The 19934-nt window shown below is 38.1% G+C and overlaps 2 protein-coding genes across 11 annotated transcripts in view; one reads left to right on the top strand and one right to left on the bottom strand.

The window, feature by feature from the left end:
- Positions 1-12343, top strand: part of LOC102234746 (SRC kinase signaling inhibitor 1) — a 94137-nt gene extending 81794 nt beyond the window's left edge. For 7 of the 9 annotated variants that reach the window (XM_023341346.1, XM_023341344.1, XM_023341349.1 and 4 more), the window contains 6 exons: positions 1191-1494; positions 1761-2091; positions 2170-2312; positions 3097-3246; positions 5911-6048; positions 11074-12343. In XM_023341346.1, the coding sequence (XP_023197114.1) occupies positions 1191-1494; positions 1761-2091; positions 2170-2312; positions 3097-3246; positions 5911-6048; positions 11074-11106 (1099 nt within the window). In that variant the 3' untranslated portion in view covers positions 11107-12343. Of the gene's footprint in view, positions 1-1190; positions 1495-1760; positions 2092-2169; positions 2313-3096; positions 3247-5910; positions 8643-10903 lie in introns of those variants that run through there. The other 2 variants (XM_023341347.1, XM_023341345.1) reach the window with 2 other exon arrangements.
- A 4896-nt stretch (positions 12344-17239) lies between these two features.
- Positions 17240-19934, bottom strand: part of LOC102234488 (formin-like protein 1) — a 28119-nt gene continuing 25424 nt past the window's right edge. For both annotated transcript variants that reach the window (XM_023341533.1, XM_023341534.1), the window contains exons 25-26: positions 19126-19240; positions 17240-17834 (exon numbers count right to left, since the gene is read on the bottom strand). In XM_023341533.1, coding sequence (XP_023197301.1) covers positions 17734-17834; positions 19126-19240 — 216 coding nt within the window. In that variant the 3' untranslated portion in view covers positions 17240-17733. The remainder of the gene's footprint in view (positions 17835-19125; positions 19241-19934) is intronic.

The raw sequence follows: 19934 nt of genomic DNA, 5'->3' as shown, positions 1-19934 counted from the left end.
GCATTTCTGTGTCTGCTGAATGCCTGTCCAAAAGTGAAATTCTGTTTGTCTAACATGGTGATGGAGGCAAAACAATATTGGCAGCTTGCACTCTGAGGGAATAAACAATTTCATAAGCCAAAGATTATTGAATAAATAAGATTTTATGCAGTTTTAATAAACAACTCAGGATGAACATTTTGAAATAGACATTAACTCATATATTGTTGTTAATCATTTTAAATGTGGTGTATGAATGTGTTAAAAAGTAACTTAGCGCCTGTGCATTTTATAGTAATGTCTGAATATGGCGAGTTCAGCAGAGTCCGGCTGGAGCAGCATGCTCTCCTTCCCACCATCAGTACTGCTGATAAAACTAATGTTGAGATGTTCTGGCCAGTAATTAAATCAGATGATTATTTCATCAGAGCAAGCTGTGATGAAGACTCCACAGATTCAACCTTCACATCAGCCTCTTTGTGGGTTGAAGTGTTTCATGTCAGTAGATGATAAAATACAAGAGCAAGCTTTGAAATATAAATAACCTTTTTTAATTAACTCATCTATTACTTAGCAAACTCAATCTGTGCTGCAGAGAATGTAAATTAAATCAATTCCTCTCTAAACATTTATTTTTAAACATTAAAGATGCTTTATTCCACAACTATTCTTTAGAGAGGACAGGGAATCTGGTGGGGGTTGATGGGAAGATGGATGGATCTAAATACACCAAAATCTTGAAAAAAGTTGCTGCAAAAGAATTGAAACTGATGAAAAGTTCATTTTTTCAGCTGGAAAATTACCCTAACCATACAGCCAGGTCTACAAAAATATGTTGGATCAAAGCATATTAATGTGGTATAATGACCCAGTCAGTGTCCAGACCTAATGGACATTAAGAATCTGAGGTGAGGCTTGAAAATTAAAAATTATATTCAATACTCACCATCCAATCAGATGGAGCTTCAACTCAAATATTGCCAAAACATGGGGATCTGATGTGAAAGGTGGTTCTAGAGAGTATTCTCTCAATGAGGCTAAGTGCAAATGAATGCCACAGTTTTTTTATTTTTGAAAACAGTTCTCTAAAATTTTAAGTTGTTCTTGGAAATGTGTCATTTTAAAGTAATTTTGTTAGCATTCTTTTCCTTGTGCATAGTAGTATATTGTGTTTAATGTTCAATGACATTATGTTTTCTCTGTTTGCACAGACAAGTCTCAGAAGGTGTGTGGAAGACCCCTGAAGACCTTTCCAGTCAATCCCAGAAAAGATCAGACGACCTGAGTCGCAGCTCTGACCTGGACATCCTGAACAGTCCTCCTCTCAGCCTCAGTGACCTGAGCACCAGTTCCGGTCTGGCCAACTGGATGCCCCTGTCCTCCTCTGCCAGTGAAGCTGACACCTCCGGTCCTGAGCAGGACGTCCAGTCATCCATGACCTTCAGAAACCGAGTCCTGGATGAGCTGCCCAGTCGGCGCCCTGCAGACAAAGCCGTGTCTGCTGAAGTCAGACTGGTAAACCTCATCATGTTCATTTCTCTTCATCACTCTGCTGTAAACAGAAATATATTTGCCGCTCACTCTTCTGCCAGATGGCAGATATTCATTTACATTTGACATTATATCTGAAAGCTCTTAAATCTGTTACTCAGACCCTCGTCACACACGAGCAGATGGTTTATTATTCCGTTTGTTGGGGCAGCATTAGAAAACCAACTCCATATATCCTGCAAGTAATTTCATGTTCTTGTTTTATTTATCTGTGTCTGTATATCTGTTAGGCGGCTGAGCGGGACTGGGAGGAGAAACGTGCCAGTTTGACCCAGTTCAGCGCCCAGGACATCAATCGCCTGCTGGAAGAAACCCAGGCTGAGCTGATGAAAGCTATTCCAGACTTGGACTTTGCTGCCAAGCACATAAACAAACCGGCAGTGCCCCCCAAACCTCAGATTACCCTCCCAATAAGCTCCACCACAGCTACTTCTTCAGCTGCTGGGAGCACTGGGACCACAGCCACTACTATGTCCAGTGGGGAGCAGCAGCCTGGCAAAGTGCAGCTCGCTGCTCAGAAGCTCAACAGCATGGAGGGTGGCGGCTCACATCGAGGGTCTGGTGAGTTGTGCAGATTTTACCATCAACTGTGCAGATAAAAGGATCATTTATTAAATTAATCTTATGGGATTTTTGCAGTGGACCTCAGTGTAGCCAGATACAAAACAGAAAAACCCTCCAAGTCTCCTCCACCGCCTCCCCCTCGCCGAAGCTTCCCGTCGGCTCACGGCCTCACCACGAACCGCACCGGAGAGGTGATCGTCACCAACAAGAACCAGAAGGTGAGACTCAATGGTTTGATATAACTTAAAGTCGTCAGCTGTGAAAACAAATGTACTCAGTCTCTGTTCATAATAAACAACAAATATCATCTAAAGGGTAATATCATCTTTGCATTGAGTCAGCTGACTGCATCGTTCACTTCTACATATGTTCTGACAGCATTTCTTTTACAAGCGTGTAGTGAAAGAAATACTGCCAGTTGATTGAGTGGCCAGTTGAGTTCTTAACTTTGGAGCAATTCCTCATACTGAGGATGCATGTAGTGACAGTAGAGAGGAAAGTATCATTTGCAGTTTCCATTGAAAGGTGTTGATGGTCTGCAATGATGCTTGAGGAGGAATAACATGTGAACTCAACATGGCTGGCACAGCATACGGTTTCCCACTTTGTCAGAAGCACAACACTTCTTTCTTCTCCTGCCACATGTTGCCATACCTGGGACACTTACAGACTGCAGACTAGGAAAACCCCACAAGAGATGCAGTTCTGCAAATGTTCTCACCCAAGCATCCACTCATCACAATTTGTTCAGCTGCTGTCTGATATATGCTGCCCATCATTGAAAAACAATATCAGTCATAACTGAACTGTCAGTAATAATGTTATGCCAGACTGGTGTGACTGCATACAAACCAGTGGTTTCTGAGTAATGCTCAACATCACAAATGTAAAGAGACATGACTGAATCAGACATAGGATGTCTCCTACTGCAGGGAGACATCTTCCCTGCAGGAATAGATACACACCACAGAAGGTTTTACTGCCTCTGTTTTGTGTGTGTAGATTGAAGAAGATGGTGACATGCCAAAAACTTTGGTAAAGCTAAGAAGGACCCCCTCAGACACACCCCGGCCAGCCTCCACTCCACCTGTGATCGCCGCCTCAGCCATTCAGGATGAAGATGACGAAGAGAAGATTCTCGCTGAGCTAGAGGTAGGGCAGCTATTGAAATTGCTGAGTTTTGTTTTTCTTGTCTCATCATATTCTAAAATGTTCTCACCACATTATTTCATAAATAAAAAGATATTTCAGAGAACACCTGTAAAAGGTTCAGCCAGTAGTAAACAGAGCAGCAGCCCACCAAAGGCCACCCCTCCATGTGTCTTTGGGTCGTTGGGCAGAAAGGTAAAACCTCAAGCTACCGCCTTCTGCTGCCACACTCCTAGATCTGGTTCTTCTAACTTTACCCTCTTTATTAACTACTATTTATTTCCTACTTTGCTCAATCTTCCATGCAGACTAAATACAAGTCTTGAGAGAAGAAATTAAAAGAAAATGAAAAACCCGTTAGCTTGAACGTAATCAGAAATGTGATTTTTGCTGCCCTTTGCCTTAAGATCTGTGTAGGTTTCTGGCTTCTATTCACAGAAACATTAATTTATCCAGTCGTCAGACTGTGAAGCAGAAAAACACTGAGGGGGGAAATTGGTTATTAGTTTGTCTTTTAGACGTCAGAGTAAATCTAGTTTAAACACATGCCTTGGTTCATTTCCCCAGAATTTACTGAGCTGAATCAAATTTATTTTTGCTGCTAAATGGAGTAACAATTGTACAGAAGGTTAATTGAAGAAGTGATACAAGCAGTGGTGGGGAGACCTATTAACTTTTGTTGGACAAAAACAAAAGTGAATGATGACATTCTGATCCTCATTTATAAATGTTGTTGGTTTCTGCTTTTTATTGCCATACAAGCGGCATCCAATGCAATTGCTGATAGTTTCCTGGTTAATAGTCTGCACAAAACTCCCAGTGCTTTGGGAGTTTTGTGCAGACAACTTCTGCAACTTATCAGTAGCCATTAGCTACTGATAAGTTGAAGACTCCTAAAAATTGGGCTTCTGATTTGTTTAAAATAAATGTTACCTTAAGATTTATCAGATTCAATTCTCGATTAAAACTTTGCAACAAAAAAGAAAAGATATCTTTAATTTACGTTAAGTTTAATGCAATGGAATTACTGCACATCTATCAGTATCTAACTAAATTTACCTCAGGAATTGAAAATATCTGTACAGGTTGGTATCTAGTCTTGCTCATCTGTTGGACATGTTTCCAGTCACTCATCTTTGAGACTTTTATTGTGAAAGTCTGAAACTGTTTCACAGAAATTTATATTAAAGGAGAAGGACAGAGGACATATTTTCGAAAAAGCTCCAAACTTGCTATGTTTTGTTTTTTGTTTTTTTTATCCAAGTGGTACAGTGAATGATTACTTGAAAAAGCTATATTATCCAATACATTTCAGTTCCTGCCCAACTCAAGTGTTACAAACTCCTCTTCTTTTATATGTGAGGAAGCTTTTTTTGGAGACATACTAAATTACAAGAACAAAAGAATCCTGTGTGAATATTTTTTACACAAAAATCAAAACCAGATTTTTAGCCTTATCCCAATGTGTCTGAGTTAGCATGCAGTAGTTGTACATGAACATGCCCAAATGAACATGTTTGCACAAAAAAACAAGGAAGGAAACCTCCAAAAACAGCCTTCAGTTTCTCTGACGTGTTCAGCTGAGTAAAGAGGTTTTGTTTTTCTGCAATTATCTCCCGACTCCACCAGGCAGGTAACTGTCAAAATAAAAGATGTTGAGGATTTTAGGCTCACAGTAGCAGTTTTTTTTTTTTTTTACACGCAGGTAGGTCTTTAAGATTCACACCCTGTTTTCAGAGCTGCTTCTAACTGATGATTAATGTCAACTGAAATGACAGCCGCTAAAATTATCTTAATGTATTTTTATTCCCAAGGCACAAGCAGGTAAAAATGTCATTTATTCCCCTCGGTTGTTAAATGAAAATGAAAACAGATTTAAAGCAAGGGAGGAAGGTTGAAGAGCAGGATTTCTACACAGCTCAACTCTTGTAGGAGAGGTGGAAATTGAGGTACATTTTTTAGCTTTAAATAAATATGGGAAAATATTTGCTCATTTCTTTGTCTAAGTGATTTATCCATCTATTAGTTTATCAATCTGTCCATTACTGAAACTGTCTGCGTATTTAGCCATCTGTCCATCCACTCATCCATTGGCTTGCTCATCCATCCATCCATCTGTCAATCTCTTTGTCTATTTGCTCACCTGTTTGTCCATCCATTCATATATCTATGCAACTTACTGAGATGGTGTGACAGTGTTTTGCTGCTCAAAAACGCTCCAATGTGGGTGAATTAAAACAACTTTGCAAAGTAAAGTGGGACAAAATTCCTCCAGAATTATATATAAGATATATAAGACTCTTTGTCAAGTATTTAGTTTTATTACACCAAACTGAATTTATGGATGTCAATTGTTTGACTATTTTGGATGTTTGGACTTTATTGTTACAGAAATCTGATGAAAATTTTTATTGTCAATTGAGCCGTTGAAAAAACATTCACTTAGAAAGTCACTACTTATCTGTTGTGTGAAATTTTTACTGAGGGGAAAAACATTTTTGCAACACTGCTTCCAAATCATTCTGAAAATAGTTTCCACATTAGTGCAATTTTATCAAGAGGCTTAAATTATCACAAGAGGCTGTCACTCTATCTATCTTGTTAAAATCAGGTTTTCTAGAATAGCTCAGTAAAACAATAAAACAACTTGTTCTTTTGGTCCCACAGAATAGCAGTAACTCGCCAGGACCAACGAAAGGTCCCACCGTCGCAGCCCGACTCAAGCACCTTCAACAGGGCAGCCTGGAGAGACCAAAAACCCGCAAGCAGAAAGAGGATTTCCCCAAACTCCAGGGCCAGCAGCAGGTATTCCACTTCTAACCCCTCTGACGCTCCGCCTGCCTCTCCTCTCTGCTGTCACTTCAGAGGAAGCTCCGCCTCTTTGTCCCAGAAGACTGTATGAGGGAGAACAAACTGATTTTCACCTCCTCTTCTTGTGTGTTTTAATGTTTGGGTGGCTGGATTTGGACGAGCTTGTTGAAGCATCAAGTTTTTGTCCAGTGTGTTAGATTTTTTTCCACTAACCTAAATTCAGTCAGAAGAATTCTGATCGTTCATCATGTTAAAACTGCTGCCCTTAAATAGCCAGAAGGACACAGCTTATTATGCAGAATGATTGGAGTGAGGTTGTGTGAGTTTAATTCATGCAGGAAATGAATTCAGAAGCAGCAGAAAGAGCAAAGCAGACATGGAAAACAAAATGCACATGGAGGCACAAAAAATATAACAGTTTAAAAAGAATTCTGCATATGTAATATTAAATATTGCTTAAAAAATACAAAAGATGAGCATAAATTGATGTCCTTTCATATTGTTTTTTGAGGCTGACTTGACTGTTTATTTTACTGGCTGGAAATACCTCATTCAATCATTTCCCCCTAAAGCCCTTTCCTGAAAAACATCTTCAATTTAGCTTTTGTCCAAGCAAAAAGGATGCAGTTGTGAACTGATTATCAACAACAGTTAAATTGGTCACTATTTTGTGACTCTACAGAATTTACAAAGCATTTGTTGCTTGTTCAAATTAAAATTCTGTTGGGTTTTTTTTCTACAAGATTCAAACCTGCTGCTCACAGACTGTAACACAAACCAAGTATACAGGAGTCAAAAAATAATTCTGTAATAATAAAGCCCTACAGGAGTACATAAATATAACTTACAGTCCCATAATTAGTCAGATCATTTTATCTCCATGTAGATTTCACTAAATTAGAGAAAGTTAATTTATTTGAGTAAAAGCAAGCAGGGATAGCTCAACATAAACAGGTTCTAAGTCCTGCTGGGAAATTAATAGAGGAACAAATGAAGAGGTCTAAATTTTCTGGTGAACAGCTGCACTGACACTGGACTTGATAAAGCTCAGTGGACCAGCTGAGCAGATGAAATGGCACCCACTCATCCAGGGAAACGCCACACTGGACTCCAAATTGGATTCAAATAAAGTGAAAATTTCATTCAAAAAGAGTAGCAGTCTAGTCCTTCTTGGACTTTGCTTCACAATCGATTTATGCTGCAATCTTCCTGTTGCTTGTGCACTTATTTTCTACTACACTTCTTCCTTCTAATAAACCTTCTGCTAATTATGCAAAGTAAATTTCCACAAAGTAAATCTGTGCAACGAATGTTGCAGACAAAATTCTAATCTGTCGAGATGCACGCCAAAAACATCAAAGTACAAAACCTGGAGCTAAGACACTGTGTTGAGGAAATAGAATCCGTTCCCTTCCTCATGTTTGGATTCGTGAACTCCAGTAAAACCTCCAGAAGAAATTGAGTCCAGCCTGAGCAGAGTTAGTGATAAACGCACAGCTTGTTTGAAAACGGAGGCTGGAGTATTATTGTCTCCATGAATGGATGAATCATATCTGCTCCTTCAGACACAGCCAACCGCTTTCGACCTAGCTATGTTTCTGAGAGTACCAAGCACATCCAGCTGGCCACTCAAAGCTTTTTCAGTTTTCCTCTGTAGGCTTTCAGGCTTTATACATTCAGAGGATCTCTGCACAGAAAATGTATTCCTGAAACATAAAAGCTCAGATGTTTGTAAAGTAAAGAAAGTAAAGCCTCTGTACTGTTATATTACGGCCTCATATTAAGAAGGCCATGGCCAGTGGTTTGAAATCTGTCTGTCCTAACAACAAATCAAATATAATACTCCAACCACAGCTGTGGTGCTAATGCAACACTTAAATCATTCCTGTACTGTAGTTTGTATAATCAGAATATTATAATAATATTACAGAAGCAGTTTGGTACTGATAATAAAAGATTCAATTTCAGTTTGTATTGTTAGTCATATTCAATCAAGTTCCGGTCAAATACAGAGAAACTGCAGAAAAAAGCTTTACTCTTTAATTGGAATCTAGAATGAATCAAATTTGTTTTAAAAACAAAAGTATAAAATTTTGATGCTGTACAAAATATTTTTCTGCCTTGAGATAAAAAAGCCTCAATAGCAACAATCTTTCAAAATGTGCAGATACACAAAACAAACTACATGTCGTCGCTTGAGATACAACTGGAAACATATGATTTATGTAGAAGAAGCTAAAATATTTTATGTTAGATGAAGTGGAGTTTAACCCTGTCATACATAACATGATGTATATTAAATGCATTTGTTTACAGATTTTAAAATCTAATGCAAGTAATTTCTACAATAAAATTAATCACATTTACCGTTAGCAGAAAGTAAAAAAAAAATATATATATAAATGTTCCCAAAATAAGTTTTAAATATGCGCATCAGTTTTATCTCTTGTCGGTTTTGGAGACAAAAAGTCCTTTTGTGCCCTGTTAGAACTGGCTTAAGTAAATTTTCGTGTCCTGTTTTAGTATTTTATTTTTATTATTCCTTTATTTAACCAGGTAAACCCCATTGAGATCTAGATCTCATTTTCAAGAGGGACCTGAAACAAACTTCACTCCCCGTCGGGGAATCGAACCCTGGTCTCCCGCGTGACAGGCGGGGATACTCACCACTATACTAATGAGGAGTTTGTCTGATGGAGAGAAAAAAAATGCTCTTCTATGTCAAACAGTCGGTACATTTTAAAGTTTCACATTTCCTCAAGCTTCTAACATTAAGAGTGGACCAGACGGACCGTCCACATGGAGATATGACAATTCTACACTGCTGCTGACTTTAACTCAACTTTAATTTGATGCTCGACTTAGGTTTATGCTCTAAATGAGGAAAAGTTGCTCAGTGCCTTCCAAAAGTATCCTTACCCCTCACATTTTGTCTCCTGTCAGTCAAATCCACAAACTACAGCATAATTTATTGAGATTTTAAGTGAAGTGGTAAATAGGTGCCAACTAAAAAGTAAAGGACAAATACATTGATGTGGTGGGAATTTGTATCCACTCCCATTTAATCAGAAACCCATAAATGAAATGAAATGCAACCAGTTTGCTTGAGTGTGTAGTTTAATGTAGGTACAAATCCAAATGTTGTGTGAAGATTTTAAAGGTTATTGAAAAAGATTACTGGACCAGCAGCATCATGAAGATCACAGAGCACAGTAGACTGGTCAGAGTTGAATTGGAAAACAAGATCCCAAACTTTGAGCATTCCACAGGGCTCTCTTCAATCCATCATCTGAAAATAGAAAAAAGTATTGCACAACTTCAAACCTACCAATATTCAACATTTCACCTAAACTGAGGAGGGCATTAGTCAAGTTTGACCTTTGAGGGAAAAAGGGCAAAAAGAAAGTCATTATCGGCAAAAGTAATCTGATTTGCCGTTTGCTTCAAACTCAGAAAATACGTAGAAGAAGGTGCTTTGGTCACTTTCTATTAAACCTGCAATCCTGAATAAGCAACCAGAGCTACAACTGAATTGCTTAGATCTAATAATATACACATGTCAGAGAAGCGGAGTTAAATCTCAGCCCTAAATCTCATTGAAAATTTCAAAATGTATGTTCAGACACTATTCAGTCTGAAATATTTTGTAAAGAAGAAAAAACTATATGTCCAAAGCTGCTATAGACAGACTCAGAGTGCTTATTTACATTCCTATTCTCACTAATGTGCAGCTTTATTGTTGGTCCTTTACATAAATTCCCAATGACGTTACAACAAACATTAAAGTTTGTTGTAACGTCACAAAATGTGAAGAATTCCAGGGAATTTGTTTGTAAGCCTCGGTAAATCAGCCAGGTCCACCCAACGTCTTTATGCCAGGTTGTTTTCCTGCATCATTTCTGTTGCTCCAAGCGTCTCCAATATTAGTCTCCCTGAACGTAACTTGTTTTCCTCTCGGTTCGCTGAACATTTGGATGGACAAACTGTCTGCAGACTCCCGGATGTCTGATGGGAGAGAACCTGTCTGTCCAGCTCATTTTTCCGAGCCGTTCATCAGCAGTGGCAGCAGAGTGGAGTAGGGGACGGCCGGCCTTTTGTTGTTTTTATTCCACTTGGTTGATGAATTTGGCTCGGAGAGAAGCTGTGGAGTCTCCTGCTGCTGCTTCTGCTTCCGGGCGGTTTGAAGAGTCAAAAACTCAAACGTTTTTGACTCTTATTCAGAGCTGTGGGCTCCTCGCATTCCTCCTCCTACACTCCCATTCTCATGTCTCTTGCCCTTATTTCTCCTTCTATTCATCTCTTCTTTCTTAAATTCCTCAGTCTCTTATTTTATTCTTCCTCTCTCTCTTTTTCCTTCCTCTACATTTACTCTTCATGTCCTTTATTCTTTTTTACTTTCTCTTCTTTCCTAACATCATCCTTTCAATCTCTTGTCCTTTCCTACGCAGCCTTAATTTCCTTGCAATCCTGCCTTTTGTTCCTGTCCTCCTTCCTCTTCCTCCTCTTATGCTGCGTCACTCGGAGGAGGAAGGGAAACAGAATAAGGACAGATTTTTCTGTCCTGCAGCTCTGACAGCAGCTCTGCTTCAGCTCAGCGACAGCCACGCACACGAGGACCGTCATGCCGATGCACCAAAACCTGACGTTCCCATCGGCCAATCAGATTGAATCGCAGAGCAGGGTAGTGCAGGGATGAAGGGTTTAAGAGATTTAACAAAAACTTGATGTGTCTGTTAGTAAATTTTGATTTTTATGTTTTCTCCCCTTTCACTGCTTCATGTCTCCATTAAATTTTTCCCTTTTTTGCTCTGAAACTTCCCCTCCTCCCTCTGCTTGCTTTTTGGGGCAGTCCTGAGCTTCTGCTGCTCACTGATCCGGCCGATCATCATCATTTCTGCCGACGTTTCCCTTCACTGCTTTTTTCTGACATCTTTTTTTAGTCCGTCAGCCAACCTTTTTTTTTTTTACCTCTCCTCTTCGTCACTTGCTTTGCCTTTTGTCATCCTGTCTGCTTCTCAGGTCTCTCAGGTCTCATCTGGACTAATTACGTGAGGACTGAGTACTCGGATCATTCCACTTTTGGACCTCTAAATCCTAATTCACACCTCAAAGGTGACTGTTGGTTAAAATGTCACAGTTTGGAGGCAAACAGGAGCTCCTGTTGTCTGCTGAGAAATTAATGTGACTATGCCAATTCATGTGTAAAATTTGGAAAGTGACTGCATCAGTTCTGGACCTGCAACATGAAGCAGTTTAACACATCTAATGTGTAAATCCATCTACCACCATAACTAACAACCTAACACCAGATCTATGTCCCAGTTTTATGCTTAATTGAGGACTGGCAGATTCTGTATATGTAATAAAATTAGTATTTTAGTTTTATCCAGTGAATTCTGCAACAAACACACAAGTAAAAGCTGCATGAGTGTTTCACTTTATCTTACAGGTGGATTTCAGTAAATAAGAATGTCATTTTAAAGTACACGCATTTCAGTCATTCACTTCAAGAAATCAATAGAAATAAACTTGAAACATAAAACTTATAAATTTCTGTTGTTTGAGATTAATGTTTTGAATTAAATGACTAAAAAATAACTTTGTCTTGATCTTCTAATTTACTGAAATTTACCTGCATTTTGCCAAATCTTGCATTATTAAGATATGAAAGTATTAACTGGACTTGTCAAACATAAAAGTATTTAAATTGATCTATTGCTTCATCTCTGGCAATTCATTAAGCTGCTTTAAAATGGTCCAGCGCAGCAATGTTGAATAATAACCACAATGGGTTAAACTTGCTTGAATTTCATTTTCTGGCAGCTACACATAAGCGGATGTTTTAATATGAAAGGAAGCCAATAATAAATGAATAGACAGGTGACATTAATGAGTAAATACTATCTCTCAGAAGATCTATGTCCAAGTTTAGTTCAGAGTAAAACTGGATAACCATTTAGAAACCGAGCTGAATTCAGAGCTAGTTCATATTGGGCCTGATCACTTTCTTTGCTACCTGAATTCAGTCGTCTTATTTAGGTTTGGTCCTCTTGAGCATATTTTGGTCAGGTAAAGTGCATTTTATTATGGCCAAATTAAAACTTCTCAGATATTTTTGTAGACATACACTACTTCTACTTTACTCCTTAGGCCTGTTAGGCCACTTCAATTATACCCATAATTTATTCAATTCAGTTTAATGCCGTTGAAAAGTATTTGCATCTTTGACTGTTTCTTCGCTTTTTGTCACACACAAATGTTTCAGATAATGAAACTAAATTTAATATGACAGACGGCCTGATTTTTTAAAATTTAATAAACTGATTGATAAGGAGAAAATGTTCAAGCCAACCTGGCCCAAGGTGATAGGATATTTGCCACCTAAACCTGATAGATGACTCAGTCACACTTGGTGGCAACAATAATAACCACCAGTGAGAATTGTGGTGCACTTTTCTTTGCATGATTGATTTAATCACACTACATTGGTGGGTTTGCGAGTTGTGACAGCATATTTAAATTTTTTTTACCCCTCCAGGGGGTCTTTTTGTGGGCTCTAGAGTCCCTTTTTACAAAGTAGGCTGACAGGAAAGGGGGTAGGAGAGGAGGGAAGACATGCGGTAAACGTCGCCAGGTCCGGGAGTCGAACCCACGACAGCCACGTCGAGGACTTGAGGCCTCCAAATGTGGGTCGCGCTAACCCCTACGCCACCTCGGCACGCCCAGCATATTTAAATTTTTGAGAAAGCATTTTTATTTATATTTAAATTTAGCCTTAAATCTAAGAGTTTGCTTACATTTCTTTCCGTTTGTTTGAGCCATTGAGAAGTGGACTTGCTGGAGTGATTTTGATCATTGTCTTGCATAACTCAAGAGCTTAGAGTCAAAAGTTTGTGGATGGACATTTTTTTGTAGATCAGAATTAATGTTTTGATTGATTACTGAAGCTTGTCCAGTTCTGATACCATTATCACACTGCCACCACCATGTGGGACTGTCTGTATAATAATCACACTTTCCATTTAATCCCTCTTATGTCTCGTCAGTCCACAGAATCTTTACTCAGAAGTGTTGAGGATCATAAACATGAATTTTTGGAAATGTGAGAGAGGCCATTTGTGGTATTTATTGGTTAGGATGGATTTTATCCTTTGAAATCTCCCATGGATGCCTTTTTTCTTTTCTTATTGTTCAGTCATGAACACTGACCTTACCTGAGGCAAGTAAGGGCTTCAGATGTTGTTCTGGGTTATTTTGTGATGTCCTTGATGAGTCGATGCACGCCGACCACTCTTGGGAAAGATCTCCCCATTTCTATTCTTTCTCCACTTGTGGATAATGGCTCTCTGCAGTCCAAAAGAGCTTTAGAAGTGGAAATATGCAGCCTTGTCCAAACTGATAGATGTCAGATTTTGTTACTCATCTTTTCAAGGCTGTTTTCTTTTTAAGATCTTTAAGCCTACTTGATGTCAGATGGGTTCTAAACATTTCTGTCCTGGTCTGGTAGTAATCAGGCCTGGGTGTGGCTGGTGAAATTGAATGAAAAATGTGAGCAATCCCAATTAATTTACAGTTCAGCAAAATAAGGAATTATAATTTCATACAGGTTGGTGTTGACAGTGTGTTTTTCTCTTTAACAAGTGATATAATTAAGCTTCTTTGTAATTAGACTATATCTGTCTGATTTAAAAAAAAATTCTAGAATTAAAGTGTTAAAAACAAAGTAAACAAAAATAAATATTAAGTCAAAAAGCACTTCAAAGCACAGGCCCTTCAGAAGATGAAGGAGTCCTCTCCATTTACAGAAATAAATTTTAGCATGTTTGCTATAAAACTCTCCAGTTGCAAAATTTGAAGGGGCCTGCACGTTTATTCAGTCATACTTCTGCAGCTCCACAGACACCTTAGTTTGAACACTTAAGACATGTGCCTTCACTTTGTAATTTTATTTACAGTTAGCATTTCCCTGAAATAAGAGCAGGTTAAATATCCTGCCTACATGATGTTCAAAGCAGACCAGATCATGCCCAGTAGAGCAAACAGTTAACATTTCTAAATGAAACTGTTTGTCTAAAAGTCCTGAGTTTATAGCAGCTGTTCACTCCCCTATGTCATCAGACAGCACCACTCAAAAGTTATTTAATTAAAAAGCCTTAGGTTTAAAATTCATGGACATTCATGCTTATACATAATATTAAGGGTGAAACTGGGACACAGGCATGTTAACATGTTAGTCTTCAATTTAAGTTTTCTTGTAATTTGGACTGAAACAGAAACAAGACATATTGAGCTAAAAGGCTTTTGGATTAAAATGAGACCAAACCAGTGTTTCTGAAAGGATTGGTGTTTATACACGAGGGAGACTACATTAAGAGTTTATAGTTGACTTGTTTATGAAATGTAGGAACAGATTAGCTAATCCAGATTTAGAAAAGTTTAAATCTGACCGGAAACACTTCAGATGTATGTATATTAGTATAAAACCATTTAGTTTTTGTTTTAGAGAGAACATGTAAAAAAGAACAAAAAAATGTCATCTATGTTTTATATAATCAAGCTTTTTTTGTATTTTTATACTTGAAGAGGATTCATAAGCATGGAACACATTTATTCTGTAAATTCTTTATTTTTCTGCGTTAAAGATTTTATTTTTTCTGCGAACCATGAAACAAACCATAATCACACGTTGCCGTAGAGACCTGAAAACACTCCTAATACAAACTGTAAAATAGTGCCACCACATTTATTAAAAAAAAGCACATGAAACAATCCCGTCACTGATGAGACATCCCGTTTGTAGCCGTTTTATTCTATTCTAACCAACAGTGTCGGATTATACAGATTCAACTGTTTATCGATGGTTTCTTGATGAGCGTGTGATTGTTCAACCATTTGTGGATGTTCAGATCATGTATATAAACCCAAATAATATATTACAAATTGATTTTATGTGATTTTTTTATATATATAGAGGGGGGGAAATACTCCAAAATGGCATGCATACTGTAAACATTCCTGGAAAATCTGCACGCCGGCTGAACTGACGTCTCATTTTAATTCTGTGTATACCTGTGAGTGTACCATAGAGTAAAGAAAACTGTACAGCAACATATAGATTTTTGTATTCTGTTAAAAGCCCTACTGTCAGAATAAATAAGAAAAAAGAAATCAACTATCACACTTGTGAAGAAAGATATCTAAAAGATATTTATCAACTAAATGCTGTTCCTTCAGTTTGAAAGTGATGCTTGCTGTGTGGGGTAAGTGTTGTTTGTGAACTGTGAAGAAGAATGATAAACTACTACAAAGTCAGTATACTGTAAGTACAAACCAACTAATCTGTGCAGAACAAAGCACAAATCTGTCAATGGAAAAGAAAAAGAACAAAAAACAAAAAAACGTTGCTGCTTCATGTGAGAAAATCCAACAAACAGGTTGCTGCTTTTTGTACGTTCCTGTTGTGTTTTTGTGACAATAAAGGTGACCCTCTGATACACAAGCAACTGTTCAAGACTCAATTTGTTGCCTCAAGTTAATGAAACATCACATAAAGTCTGAATGGACATCCACATGGACAAGAATGAGATTCTGCAACCTTGAGTAAAAGTACCTCAGTACTCGAGACATCACGATCATCTCACCTCAGCTTATAATGAGTTTAGGAGAAATAAAGGCCATTTCTGACCTTTACAGAGAGTGAATTTTTATTGAATCCACCAAACTCAAAGGAGACAAAAAGGATTGAGTTAAAAAAAAAGTGGATTTATTTTAGGAGAAAGTTGAACCTATTCCTCCAAAGTTTACATCTGATTTACTGCTGTGAACAGAAACATGGAGCAGTTATCGCTGAAGCTCGGCCACTGATGGAGGTTATTATCTTCTCTGTTCATTTGAAGGATCAATTTGAAGGATCTTCATGTGGAGATAAGAAGGTTGAAAACAGACATGAATTAAAAAATCATTTTCCTACAAAATCTCACCTGATGCCATTCACTTTCTGATTCAGATTTTTCTTCTTCCGCTCTATTGTGCAAAGCTCGGTTTCAGCATAAATGCAGCTCGAGTGTTTATTATAGTCTGCTGCCGATGGGCCTTCTGATGGAGATGTAGGACTTGTTCTGCCTTTAATAAAATATGAGTGTTTGATCATTTAACAGCGGCCGAAGCAGCTTTAATCATGTTGACTCTGGCGTTTCCCCCCCCTGATAAATAAATGTCACAATCTAACGCCTGGAAACTAATCAAATATGTGCTCAGTTAGATCTGATCTGCAGCTCGACGAGCTCAGACGACGTTTGTGAGGGTTAGATGAAAGTTTAATGACTCCAGAAGACCAAAGAGTAGCAAGATGAAGATCAGGATCCTGAGGGGACATTTAAACATTAATGGCCTGCAATCATCAAACGTTTGATAAATCTGGAAATGCGTCCTGTTTGGGTATAAGGAGACAAATTTGAAGCATCCTCCTGGTCAACATGCTTCCTTTGGCTATGTCTTTCACCCCAGATTTTCTGTCTGCAATGGAGTTGAGCAGTGCATCATTTCATTGTTAGTGAGGCAGTTTGCTCTAACTCTGCAGTTTTTCAGCCCTTTACTGTCTGGTGGTGGAAGATCATTGTTCTGACCAGAAATAAAATCAATTGCTCATGTGTTCTTTCATTTAACTATGATTGCAGTTGAAGTTTTATCCACACTTTAAAAAAAAAAAAAATCAAAGTGTATTGAAGCCTGAGCTTTTGCAACATTTAAAACAATCATTTAAATTTAATCAAAGTGCATATTTCCACAATCTGTGAAATAATTTAAACTTGAAAAGAAGAAGCGGGAGCTAGGTAATTTTCTGTTAGGCTGTAAATGTCTGCAGTGCAAAGTGTTGAGACCTCAGTGTTACTGTGTTGGATAAACTGGAGTAATTGGGCACCAGAGAGCAGCTCTCAGGAGGAAATCATACGAAGGTCTATTCTCTCTCTGCAGTAAAATATGTTTTCTGCAGCAGATTCCCTAGAATAGGGAGCAGATATCAAGGACGGCTGAAACTCCAATGCACAGCTTTTCAGGAATTATAGGCAACATCTTAAATGTGAACGTCAAGTATTTTAGATAATTGTGACAATGTCTTCCTCTTTTGGTCTAAGTTGAAAATATTTTTTCAAAGTAAAATGAGAAAAGACACATAAATGGCAGGAGTATAAAATACTTTATTTGTTCAAACACTAAAGCGAAGCATAAATTCCATATTAAAATAATTTAATAAAATCCTTAGTATAATATATGAAAACTACCACAGACAGAGACGCAAAGAACAGCAGCGACAATTATAATGAAAACATATTTCTGAGTGGACTCTTTGTTAAGTTCTTCCTTTATGATTCAGTTTCTGTTCTGGTTCTGATATATCTGAGTCCTAGAAGACATTTCTGTGTTGGATCTCAGCTGTGCTGCTTGCTCTGTAAATTGTCCTGATGAGCTCGGATGACATCCGGTATCAACATCAAGCTTCTGCATTTGATTATATAAGGTAGACAAACATTTCTGCTGCCACTTTCACTGTGAGGATCAGGAGAACTCTCCAGAGCTGCAGCTGTGATTTTTTTTTTCTTTTTTGTTTCCACCATGACATGAGAACAGGACGGAAAGTTTCCTTCATTGTTAAACACCTTCTACTCATAGCTCCAGAGTTCAGAGGGAGATGTCTGAAGATACTTGAAGCTGTTGGCTTGGTCTCCCCCTGGAGCTGTGACGGGAACCATCAGTCCGTCTGTATGGCTGATTCCTTAAATCTGAGGTGAAACAGAATCCAAAACTTAAACAAGATGCTTTACAGCGGACAAAATAAAGATTAAAATTTGGTTTTCAGTTCTTTGTCAGAGACGTAAACATTTAAATAGTTAAATAAAAACTGTTTTCTTGTAACTGACTATTTTCATAATCAACCAATTGCTAAATTAAAGAAATACGCAGAGCAATGAATATTGCCTTTTACTAAATCACTTCTGATTCAATTCATTCATGTTCATTCGGCTCTCTTTAATTTGACATAATCAATGAAAACTGGTGTGATGAACATAATTAGAGGGTAAATCTTTATGTGGTCCTACATGTTGTGAAAAAACTCTGCTTTGAACAGTCCTCCTATATTGAGTTGCAGCTCGGATAATACTGTGTCCACATGGTTTAAACTTACTGTTCCTGCCAAAACTTTGATTATTTTGTCCACTGATGACTTATTTGGTTAAATTGTTGGATACAATAACCAGATTTTTCTACCGTTTATCATGGAGAATTATTTCTTGATTTTAAAAGTACAAATTTAGAGAACATCTCTGCCTCTTGTTATATAAAAACTGAGTCTCATTTAATGGGCTGTTTTTTGCAGGCCTTAAACTCTGCTACATATATCTTTAAGTTTAAAGGAACGGGGACTTGTATCCTGCAGACACTTTCAGATGATTCAGAGGAACCGAAGTCTCTGGAGGAAACCCTGTAAACAAACTAGTCCTCCGTGAGCCAAATGCTTCAGTGGAGTTTCTGAAACTCCTGCTGAGATGTAAGTCCTCATCAGTTTGATTTAAATTGTGACAATTATCCGTATCTTTGAGGCTTCCGAATGTTTGCGTTACATCACAGTTTTTACCCAGGACATATTCTTCTGTCTATAACACAGTAGTGCTCAGAGTTTGAAGATGTCACCTCATCGCTGAAGAATGAGTCGCACAAAAGACGAGAGGAGCGTTTGGCTGAGCGAGCCGTGAAGGGCACAGATTTAAGAGCTGAAGAGATGGATGGGTGGAAAATGGAGGGTTACAGGAAAGAGAGTGAAAACTTGCTGAAAGGAGGAAGAGAGCGTTAGAAAAAAGCAAAGTAGCAGATTTAATAACAGTTTATTTTTTTCTTTATGCAGAAATAGTGTTAAATGTATGAAATCACCATTAAATCTAGGGACTGATTTAATGGTCCCTAGATTTAGGGACCATCCTGACACCCCTGAAACCAGGGGTGTCAGGAAACCACCCCTGGTTTCCTGACAAGCAGGAAACACTTATTTCACTCTGCAGTCTCTCCGCTTCTTACCTGTGATGATGTCCTCAATGGCGCCATCTTTCCCCTCCCTCACCGGAGGAGACCCCTGCTTCCTCTTCAGCTCTGCAATCAGATCCATCTGAGGTTGTCTACACATAATAGGAGTCTGGAAGGAGAAATCAAGCTCAGTATTGGTCTCACATGCACAGGTTATTAAATCATGTCTCTGGATCAATTATGATATCAAAACACCCAGGGACCCTTGTCTTTCAGTTTATTAGGTTGCGGTTGGTTTTCTTGTTGCAATATAAGCTACTAATCAGATTGGCTTCTGCTAGAAAGCTGTCAGGGGACACAACTCCCATCTAATTCAAGGTATAAAAAGGGACAGATAATACCACAGTAAATCATGACCAGATCTTTATCCAGCTGCTGATGTCAGAAAGTTGGTGTTTCACTTCAAACCAGCTTTTGTATTTTTTCCAACATAATACTGGTTGTATTCTCTAAGCTTAGTCCTAAATGAAACAAATGATGAATTACATCTGAGTCAATAAGTTCCCAAAATTACAAACTTGTTTTTTGTTCCTTAGGATTATAAAAAGTGGGGGGAAAAACCCTCAATGCTCAATTTGTCTTAAAAGGCTGATTGAAAAATTTCAATCAGTAGTTATTTACACAGAGTTGAGCTTATTCATCTGTATTATCTGTAAATCATGTTGTGGGAAAGGTCACTGTTTTATTAACATTTCTGGTAAGTTAAATTCACTCAAGATTTTTTTAGAACAGTTTCTACAATTGTGATTTTGTTTCTGAAAACAGAGTTCATCGTTTTGTTTGACACCTAAGCAGGACCCCCT

The sequence above is a fragment of the Xiphophorus maculatus genome, chromosome 10, assembly GCF_002775205.1.
Source record: "Xiphophorus maculatus strain JP 163 A chromosome 10, X_maculatus-5.0-male, whole genome shotgun sequence".
NCBI lineage: Eukaryota > Metazoa > Chordata > Actinopteri > Cyprinodontiformes > Poeciliidae > Xiphophorus > Xiphophorus maculatus.
Note: the sequence above shows the minus strand (reverse complement) of the source record. Positions and strands in the feature narration are given on the sequence as shown.